Below are 11,160 nucleotides of genomic sequence, written 5' to 3'. Positions count from 1 at the left end.
TTGAATTTTATTTTTCATTAAATAATAGTGATTAATTGCATATTTATTTTATAATCCTTTAAATTTTTTTTTTGCTTATATATGATTGTTGATGCCAAATTTCTTCAGGATTACATTTATATTTATAATGATTTTTTTACAAAAAATTCATTTGTGATTTGCATCATTAAGATCTTATACATAATAGTTGATTGATTTTGTGTAATGACTATCATATATTGTTTTTTAAGAAGTATTAGTTACAGATTAAGAATATATTGTATGAAGAAAAGTATGCCTATTTTTTCCTTGCCTATTTTTTTCCTTATTCCATTATATTGAAGGAAAAATAGTCTATTTTATAAATACAAAAACTTATAATGATTAAATATATACATGAGATAATATTTTATTTTAAATAATTATTTTTAGTAATTTATTTAAGAACTTCAAAAAAGATTGATTGTTTTTTACAATATATAGATATTTTTGTACTAGCTTATTGATTTAAAAGTAACTTTATGGCATAGTATAGTTTTTGAGGTTTATTTATTTATTTTATGATAAAATTACACTCAATTGATTATAAAAAATATATTGATTCTAAAGTCTTATATGAAATTAAAGTAACTTATACTATAGTTAAATTAGGAATTTAAAAAATTAGATGTCTAAGGTGGTTTTTAAAAAAATAAATTTATATTTATATATGTTAAGTATTTTAAAATATATTGTAAAAACACATCTTTTTGTGTGCTCATTTCTAAGTCAGATCTTCTGATCTTATTTTCTTTTTGCAAACTGTTTTTTAAATTATATAATATTTTTTTATATTGATTTTTATTTTGCTTTGGTTTATGGAAGAATTATAAATAATTACAAATTATGGTTATAGTTTCTTTTCTTTTCTTTTCTTTTTAAGGTTTTATCTCTTGTCATTAACTAAAATTTCAAAAATTTAATTTTAGTTTGTGTATTTGCAAAAAATGTGGCTATATATAGATGCATATGAACACTATAGAATAGATAATAGAAGAATAATAAATTTTATCAAAAGATTTATTTCTAATCTTGTTACTCAATCCTAAATTTATATAATTTTTTATGTATATGTTATAATATATATACATATTTTCATATATTATATATGTAATATATATGTTCATTTATCAATGTTTAAATTTTAAAATATAATAAAATTATTCAATAAATGTTTTTGACATTTTTAGGGTTTTTTCACATATAAGTGTAGCATATAAATTTATTATTTAAAAATCTAAAATGAAATCTTCTAGATGATTCAAAACCACATTCATGATAGAATCTCTGAAATATAATTACAAACACAATTCTAATGTAAAAGTTTTAATACATATTAAAAAAATTAATTGATATGTATTTGTAATTTTTGTGATATCAAAATAATCAATAGAAATATATTTTTTAATAATTTAGTTTTAACTAATTTTTTTAAGGAATAATAAAATTAGATATCCAATATATATATATCTTAATAATTAAGGAGAGACCACTGTTGTCTTCCAAAGCTTTTATCATTAAATTATAGAAATGTTTGAAAAATTTATGAAGTGAAAATAGTATGTTATCAGATTAAAGGAAGTAAATGTTAGATTATTATAGAAAGGACTAAACAAAGCAGAAAGTAGGCAATCTATAAACTAACGAACTAAATATGTTAAATTCTAAAAAAGAATGACACACCTGTATTAAAAACTAAAAACCGCATCCTTAATTACCAAGGATTCAAAACCAATTAAAATTGAACTGATCTGCATTTATTTTTAGAAAACACTTTGTTTGGTTTCATGTTTCATATTAAAAAATTAATAAAAGATTGGTAGATGGAAAATTCTTAGAGCAAAAAAAGAAAAAGAAAGAAAGAATAGTAGAAGAAGAAGGAAGACCAACATAATATCATCAGAAAATCCACAATAGAATTTAAAATGTTAAAGAGAAAGGAACAAATCAAAACATTATTTGTCAAGAATAATTATGTAAATACACACAATTATACAAGGTTTCTTTTTGTCTTGTCCCAACTTCAAAACTAGTAACAAGCAAAACAGACTCTCACGGAAGTGCATACAAATGTAGATTTTCGGTAAAGAAAATCAACATGGACCCAGTTGAAATTTTTAAGAGATTTTCAAGTGAAACCAAATCTATTTCCACCAAGGGCACATTCAAATTGTTTTGATATCAACAATTCCATGATCCTCTTATGAAAGAGGTTCACTAGATCACGTCTTCTTTCACAGTTGGTCACACATGAATCACCAGAAAAATGGTCGGAGATCAAAAAAGGAATGGTTGGAGCACATTCAAAGGCCAACAATCTAGACAGAGGTTGGGGGTTCGGCGAACCATCCACTGTCTGGCAATCCGGGCAACCTCACACAGGAAATGCAGGGATTGTTGGAATTGCAACACAAACACCGAAATGACGGAGACGAAAGTGGTTACTAGATTCATCTGTTTCTGTGGACCAGTCAGTGCACTTTTGACTCCCCCATTCTGCACACTGTGGTTCGCAGAACATGACTAGATCGATCAAATCTCATGGCTCAGATTAGATGGATGCTAATCGGGCAATAATCATGATCTCGAGTTTTGCAGTATCGAATCGGAAGGAAATGATCTCTCACATGTTTTTTCTCATTTGGGGGATGTGTGGAGCAAGATTAGAGCGTAGGAATAGAATCCGGATTAGTTGTGGTGACATAACTTGCGTAGTGTGCAGGTTACAGTTTGGCTCGCCGAAATCAATGGAGTGATTGTGCGTGATTGCCGCATTCATTCTTATGAAAAAAGCACAGAAAAATTGGTCACGTCGCTTGTGGGAATGCATATCCGTACGTTTGAGAGAATATGGGACTGGACAAGCTCTGAATTTCACAAGCTAGTAAGTTCTCGACGACAGTGTAGCTCGTTGCCGGCCGTTTTGACTCCAACACGAGATTTCGTGATGGAAGAGATGCATTGGAGATCTTAAAGATGCTCACATTGTTGGGACTCCCTCCAAGAGATCGCGAATGGGAAATCTCAATGCTTCGCAACGCCGACCTCTTCTAGGAAGATTTACGAATCGACAAGACAGTGGTAGAGGAGCTGTGGGAAAAATTCAAGGGAGAGAAACTCGCCTAGTATCCAGATAACAAGGAGCGACTGCTGCATGGTGGGTCTGAGTATGGATTACCGAAAGAATATTCGGTAGAGAGCGAAACATGCAAACAATGTGGTTTCAAGTGGTGTTACTGTATGCTCGTTGTCAAAGTAACACGTACTTGGACGTTGCACCACCCTTTGGTACACACAAGGAGGACTGCGTGCAATATAGCAAGGGAGTGCTTTTTATTTTGTTCACGAGTATCCCGGTTGGTATCCGTCACATATGTTGTAACACACCAATAAAAAAGTTAAATATTGACAGATAAACAAATTGGTAAGCGAACATGGGCAACGAACATTCAACCCTGCAGTATTCGTCCTGAATGGTTCTCATATCATCTGCGTTTCACGTGGACCTGATTCATGACCACCGATGAAAGTAGCAACATTGGGACATGAGATGCGGTAAAGATTGTCAATGTAATTTAAGACGATTTTTGTCTCTGAAAGGGCTAAAATTGTCGCTCACTTTTTCCGAGCCCCGATTTTCAGGATTGATTTGACTTTACCAGAACTTTTCGTGAATTACAATTTTCGTGAGAAAAAGATGAGAAAATTCCGGCGAGGTCAGCATCAGTTTCATGAGTTGGAATCTAGACCCTTTGTCCTAAGCACTTGCACTGAAAGCGGTAGAGATAGGGAGGGAGCAGATGATAATCTGAGTGCAAGTGGCTCGTGTGGGACGAGCTTGTTCGATAAACCTGCATCACAGAGGGCACTGCAGAGCAAGTGTTGTCATCTTCGACGATCAGGTTGCAGGAAGCGTGGTGGAGAAGCAGCTCCAGGTTGCCCTGGTGCTGGCAAGCTTTTGTCTACACGCACGGTGTCTGTTATGGTTGCTGGCTTATCTGGTAGAAGTCGACGCGTGACGCTGAAGCTCAAGGGTTTGGCAATGAGGATCAACTTTGGCACCTGGCGGTTGAGACCGTGTAAGAGTAGTATTATCCTGATCGATCATTAGAAGGATTCGGATTCAGTGAAAGTAGTCCGAACAGCGATAAGCGTATCGATTGGAAGGCATGCGGCGGAGTGGGTAGAAAATTCAGTCATTTTTCTGCGTATAGAGGAGCGAGTTGATGAGGGTTGATATCTGGAACTAGTCCATCTTCTAAGCCGGTGATTGAGGGAGACAAGGAGCTCCTTTCATCATAGTACCTGCACATCAGCTGATGCTGCAGTATGTATGTTGTGCAATTGATAAATTGACGAGAATTTTTCAGCATCTACAGATCTTTCGTGCCCATAGTCTTGGGATTGTAATCGTGTCTACAAATTGTCTATGACTGAAGCTGGTATTAATTCTATGCAAAGGTTTAACTCATCAGTAAACCGGTTTCAGAAAAAAGAAAAACACGCAGGTACTTCATGCTGTTTAGAATTTGATGGTAAATTTTGAAAACATTGGTGCATAATTTAAGGAAAAAGTTACAACCAGCGGGTAGCTTGTCGAGTTTCAGGGATTCGTCGAAGGGAAAATTTTGGAAACGTCAGTAAGTAAAATCCATGGTTGGAAATTTACTCTATGTTGCTGTTGATTTGTGATGGACATTGTTAAGTGCCGAGTACCACAAGCTTTAGCAACGTAAAGCTTTAGACTCTGATACGATTTTAGGTCTGTGGAGACGTATTTACAGGACCGACGGCGAGTCATGCGCGGTTTCTGGGAGTGAACTATCACTCTTGTGAACTCATTTTTTCTCTTTCTTTTCTCTTTAGTCAGTCTCCCGGTTAGTTCACCTTTCTCCATGGTCATTCAGTATTCCTCACATGCCGTTCCTGATGTCATTGACACTTTGATGTGCGTTCTTGTTACTGGAGTTCACACAAGTGTCGTAAATGAACATGGTGTACGCACTTCAGACCATCAGTAGACTTAATCTCCGCTCATAAGATCATCTTTTAGCCATTTTCGCAAGTAGCTGGTGAACTTGTCTGAACAAAATTCATGTCTTGTGTGGGCATTATTGTGGTAACCAGTGCAGTACAACGTCGAGGAATGGGCACAAGATCAAGTACACAAAACCAGTACAGCACCAAATGGTGCTTTCTTCCATCATCATGTCTGCAGAAGCTTACCATTAAATCGCTGTCGCGGTAGCAAAAGTTAAGGCCACACTTGAATTCCGCTGCAGCACTTCCACGGAACTTTTTCTGCCCTGTAAGTTAGGTTAGTCCCAAAAGTAATGTACCCACAGCATCAATTTTTTGGGGCCAACCTAAATGTCAGAGCCTTTTCGCATGTCTTCTCTTCCTTGCATACTTAACCTTTGTTTGGACGTTTCAAAGCGGAATCCGTGCGATGTCTCGAAGGATTCTTCGCATTGAAAGAATGATACTATCCTGAAGATCTACGAACAAGGGTACTTCCGGAGGAGTCATGAAAGGGGGAGTCCTGCGAGCGTACTCCAAGTAGCTTGAGCTTCAAGGACCGAGCTCCGCAAAGTACGACGCTTCTAGGCCTAGCCCAACCAAAGTCAGTGCTGCCGGTCAATAGCCACAACCGACCCAGTCCATCGCCGTGGTTGAAAAATTCTCGCCCGCCCTATTTAGAGATGTAACAACAAGGCAAGCTTATCGAAGTCCTTCAAACTGGTGTGAAAGCGAGTTGATGACTTGCGCACCGACAAAACTGCTGACCGCATTCACTCATATTTTTACTCAAGGCATTAAAAATGTTCCATATCGTGTCACACAAGGTACCCAGTGATTGAAGCCATCTCGGAAGGTACTTAACCCAAACTTTGGACCTTGCCTGAAGTTTCTTTGCAGGCTGTGGAGTATTGAAGCTGGGTGTGGTTTCAAGTTGAGGGTATACTTTCGGTTGATGAGGTGGTTTCCGATTATAATCGAGGATATTTTACACTAACACTCCAAGCTTTGTGGATTGGGCTCCAATCATGGATCTATTGGGGTGAGTTTGAGTAGTGGACAGGCACATGTTACTACAGACTTAAACTACCGCACAAGAAAACACTTGAGTATGCCTAGGTTTGACAGGGGTGCATCTCTTAAGGAAAAATAGGGCGTCTGGAATTAGTAACTCGAGAGTATGAAGGTAGCGCCAGAAATTGTGACAGCAGCAGACCATCGAAGCACGAACAGCGGTCGACTGCCCTCGCAAACCCTGGCGCTAGTCCGAGAGGGTTCTTTTATGAAATGCAGGGGGAAGACGCGACAGATGAACGAGGATGTTGGTCCGCGAGTACTGGGTCTCCGGTAAGAAGGTGCACTTCTGTCGACAATAGCATGCCAGAATGCTCAAGGGTGGTTGAAAGCCCCGTCAAGAGCACTGCCACATGCATGAGTGCTCCATCAGCTTTGCAGTGTTCGAATACTAGTAGCGACGGCAAAACACGCCGATATGTCCGCTCTAATGTGCCTCGCTTGAATTGGACCGATGATCTCCGTCGTTGCTTCATACGCGCCATTGAAGAGCTTGGTGGCCCTCAAAGTGAGAAAATCAATCTACTTAAAAGTTCTTCTGGTACACGAATAGGACTTGATAGCTTATCTGGCGTTACAATGATGACTAGATGTAGTAGTTGAGATCTTCCGAACAACGAACCAAATTTTATGGAATCTCTGGCATAATGAGGCCGTAAGAACAGGATATACAATTAGAGAAGTTAGGAATGTAAGCACGTACATCATGTATGAAGTCCCTGACGTTTCCATTGGGGATGAACTTGTGCAGAAGCCACACCGAAGGCCATACTGCACACGATGAATGTCAGCGGCCTTAAGATCGCACATATCAAGAGTCATCTTCAGGTTTCTTCTCGTGTAACATAACAATTTGTGCACTGAATGACATTCACTTCTTTCTATGAATGTGCCGTGTCGAGACTCACCGACGTTACTAGCTGATTGGCGCGCAGATGTACAGGAATCCCAGAAGCGCAAAAGATTCCAGCCCCCGATTTGGTACGTATTGCAGATCATTTGTTTGCACTGAACTAAGTGAATTGTGGAATTGAGCCAAAGGTGGTGTCTGGAGAACTAATAGTATCTCTCATACAGATTGATGCACTGATTCAATGATTATGAGTGATTGGATTACTGATCCTCATCTTTCTTGTCTACATCAAGACATGCTTCCCAGAACTGTTCCACAGCGATAATTTCCCCTTTCTAATCTGATACTTGAGGCGATTGAGCACTAGGTTTCTTGTTTTCCACAAGCTTTTTCTCTTACGACAGAATGCTTCAATGCGCTAGTCTCTGGATCCTCAAGATCCTTCAGTGGCGAATCAGGAGTTTGGAGCTTCTTTGTGAACAGATGTTGTACTTTTGCAGATTTATTTAGATCAAATCTGCAAATGCAAACCACGAGTAGAGATTCCAACTGTGAAGTGGAAGGTCCATGGAAATCGTGGGAGAGGGAAGCTGCAACTGTTGAGACCTCGTATGCCAAGGACTACTATGCAGAAAGTTTCACTTTGGGCGTATCGACGCCTGTACAGCTCAATCATACAGGCCAATGTGGAGGTAATTTTGCTTCATTATCACCATCTCAGAGAAATGATGTTTCAATCAAACCTGCTGACGCCAGACCTGCATCAGCGTCCACAATATCAGCACACCCAAATACTTATGACCTACTTGAGGTACGTCTAGGAGATTCAGTCGTGATAGTTTTCTTTAAATTGCTGATCTAGCATATCAATGTTCATAAACCAGGTTAGAGTTTTGTTACGGACCCTGCATTTAGAGGATCTACAACTTTTGACCAGTATCCATGTTTTGCAGATGCGGATTGACGGTGATAATGAGCAACTGGCAAGCGAGCTGATGTTGGCCACACGCCAGCGAAGCCAGGTTGAAATTAGTGCAGCGTGGAATGAGCAGCCGCGCGTGCAGAGTCGTGACAGCCGAAATGATTTGACGTTATCGAATGCTCCGCTGGAATTAACTATGTCTCTGCAGCCACCACAGCCGCATCCTGACCCATACGTGAGGTCAGAAATTTTGACCCTGGATCTCACGCAACAGTTGAACCGACCACGCTTAGAGCCGCCCCGATAAGCTTTTGAATTTGAAGTAGTGACAGGTCCAAATTTGTCGCGAGAAATATATGGCCACTTGACTCTGTGATTAGTGTAGTTGAAGTAGTGCCAAAACATAATAAAGCATGAACCATAGTAGTAGCAGAATTGGCGGTGTGCTGCTTGTGAGTTCACATTACTTCCACTTGGTTAATTTCCATCCTTAGAGTACCCATTATTATCAGAAACATTTGATATATAGAATCGATGTGCAGGTTGGATGAGACTCAATTGTAATTTCTAATTCACAATGAAAATGCATATATTTCTATATGGGCATGCACCGAAAATTCTCTATAATTAGCCAGGATCAGATCCGCAAAAGCCAGCCCATGTTGTCTTACAAAACACCGACTCTTTAGCCATGTTTCAGGCTACAAGTTCATGCGTCTGGTTCCATGCAGTTGGCTTTGTCGGCCATGACATGCCACCGTCCACCTCCACCACGGGTGAAATGGCACCAGCAGTGGGGTGCGGCCATGCCGACCACGGTTCCGAAGCCCCACCATTGATTCGCACGAGCTTCATCTTGCTATGGTTCCCTCAGTTGTCTATTAATCACATCTTAATGCACTGTAATCGCCCTGAGGGTCCAAGTGATTCATTCAACCTTCGGCTGCATGTTCCAACAGCGATTATTCTTCACAGGCTACATGTAAAATTTCTGCACAGGTTCCTCACAGACCAAACAAGGCAATGAATTTTCAAACTCCGTTCAAATATCTCCACATACTCTCCATGTTCACCAAATATGAAATTCACGAATGACATTCACATAGTGGCGAACCCCAAGCATTATAATCGATCTATTCAAACTTCATGAGCTCAATTCCATCAGAAGCAGATTCTGGTCCAACTGAGACGAGAGAATGATTGACGGTACTCTGCGCTGTAACGAAGGCAGTTTGAAACTGATGGATTCCTGGACAGAAAATCATCCGCAACCTCGGGTGGCAACTGCTTGGCTTTCCCCAAGTCTGTGGTTATTCCGTGTTGCCGACTCCGCACGTGGAACCCACCGCAACCTACCCAACGCATGTCCACCACATGCATCACCATGACAAACCCCAGCATCGGCACAACTGCTACCATTGATAATAATAATAATAAACAAATAAAAAGAAGATTGTATTCCTTCCTCCGATCTTGCAGCGGTAAGATATTCGACTTGCGCCATGTATCCGCAACCCCACATGAACCAAAGCACGAACTAGCACACCGAATGGGCTATTTCTAGTGATTCCAGTTCCTACTTTTCACCGATCGGCGGTTGCGATCACATACTTCGACAGCAACAAACGGATACTTCGGTGGTGGGCCTGAAAATGCCGGCAAAGGCTCCTCCAGAAAAATTATAGCTAGACAGGCTCACAAGCCCACCTGCCGAAGTGGATAATGGTCACACATTGTATTGGTTTAATTTAGATGTTTTTGTGGTGCTGTGGGGGGGAGTGTCGTTAGAATCAACCAGAAGTTTCCGAGTTCCCCTAGTGTTTTTATTTTTTGCTGACTTATTTTCCAATTGTTTTGTTACTGTTTTTTCGATTCCTAGAAACGTGGAGAATATGGAACGGAATCAATGTCTCGTTGTCAGGTGTAGAGGGAACTTGCAGGGTCTTGTTGGCCACTAAACACTTCGGATGATAGTTTGATGAACATTCGGTTGTGCCCACCATGCTACAGTCCTTCTCTGAAAGTCAGATGATTATCCTGGTTTTTCTATATTTACTTCTCTCACATCATTATCATCATGATTTAGAATTCTAAAAGTGGTTGTACTTTATTGTGAGTTTTCTTTTCCTTATATTTGAGGGTGTCAAGCATGTGTTAAAGTTGGAGGATTATGTTTTGAGAACAGTGTTACTGGCCGATCAAAGTACAGTGAATTGTTTGCATTTTGACACTCTTCATCCAACCAAGCATTGAAGAGCTTCTCCCAACTTTCCTCAATGGCCATTTCTTTTTATACTAAATGGAGATGAAGGAGGTGAAGTGCATGTGCTTCCAACCCAATCACAATGTCAACTGGTATTCTTCATCTCCTATTAGGTAGTTGAATTTTCTAGGGAAATACATAGTGACTCATTGTCATTGGCTTTTTTATTTTCTAAATTTCTGTTCTCCCAATTATTCTTTTATGCTTGAAGCCTCCTATTGTTGTTCTTTTTTTAGTGCTTATTATGATAGATTTGGCTATTTTGTTTCATTAAATTTTATACATACATATATAAATATATTAAAATTGAATTGATATTCTTGATCCATAATTATTATAAGTAGAATTTTTAATTTTTAATTATAACAATTATTTTGAAACCACTCAATTAGATTGGATATAGTATACCTACTATTTAATTTAAATTTTAGCAATTCTTTTTTAATACCAAAAGAAAATAAATAAAAGACAAATAAATACTAATTTAAGATTCATAAAATTTTAATCCAAAAATAGAAAATAGGAGTTATAGCATGCAATCACAAAAATCTATATAAATTATTCTTTTTATTTAAATAAAGATTCATATTTTTATTTAATTTAGAAAACTTTTACTACATTTGCAAGTCTTTTAAAGTAAAATTTAGGACTAAAGTCTACATCAAATATATGAAAAAGTTTTTTCTAATAGCTTTAGATACTTATACCACAAGCCTTTGTCAATCATTTTTTGTAGATTAATTGTCTTTTAAATATGCTATTGTAATTGTCTTAGATTATAATATGATTTTAATATATATATATATATATATATATATATATATATATATATATAAGTATATATTAGACATTTAAATTTTAAAATTTATGCATGCATACATGTCATTACTTTTATATATATATATATATTTAGGATCACAATATTTAAAGCTACTCTATATAAATAAATCTAGATAATTATAAAATTTTAACTTTTTTACTCTTGAAACTAAATAGTGATAATACCAAATC

General features: G+C 37.8%; 1 protein-coding gene across 1 annotated transcript; it reads left to right on the top strand.

The window, feature by feature from the left end:
* The first annotated feature begins 4,840 nt into the window (after positions 1 to 4,840).
* Positions 4,841 to 8,486, top strand: LOC112276339 (uncharacterized). Its single transcript, XM_073531066.2, has 5 exons — positions 4,841 to 6,619; positions 6,863 to 6,939; positions 7,047 to 7,092; positions 7,465 to 7,775; positions 7,918 to 8,486. Exons 1-5 carry the CDS (start codon positions 6,325 to 6,327, stop codon positions 8,191 to 8,193), a joined length of 1,005 nt encoding a protein of 334 aa, XP_073387167.1. The 5' UTR covers positions 4,841 to 6,324; the 3' UTR covers positions 8,194 to 8,486.
* Positions 8,487 to 11,160: the final 2,674 nt, after the last annotated feature.

The sequence above is a fragment of the Physcomitrium patens genome, chromosome 24, assembly GCF_059467195.1.
Source record: "Physcomitrium patens ecotype Gransden chromosome 24, ASM5946719v1, whole genome shotgun sequence".
In the NCBI taxonomy this organism is placed as follows: Eukaryota; Viridiplantae; Streptophyta; class Bryopsida; order Funariales; family Funariaceae; genus Physcomitrium; species Physcomitrium patens.
This window is presented reverse-complemented; position numbering and strand designations above follow the sequence as displayed.

Coding starts and splice junctions, on each gene's coding strand:
- LOC112276339 (XM_073531066.2), top strand. CDS start 6,325: ATGCAGGGGGAAGACGCGACAGATGAACGAGGATGTTGGTCCGCGAGT. Junction 6,940..7,046: donor ATATCAAGAGTCATCTTCAG/GTTTCTTCTCGT, acceptor ATTGGCGCGCAG/ATGTACAGGAATCCCAGAAG. Junction 7,776..7,917: donor ATACTTATGACCTACTTGAG/GTACGTCTAGGA, acceptor CATGTTTTGCAG/ATGCGGATTGACGGTGATAA.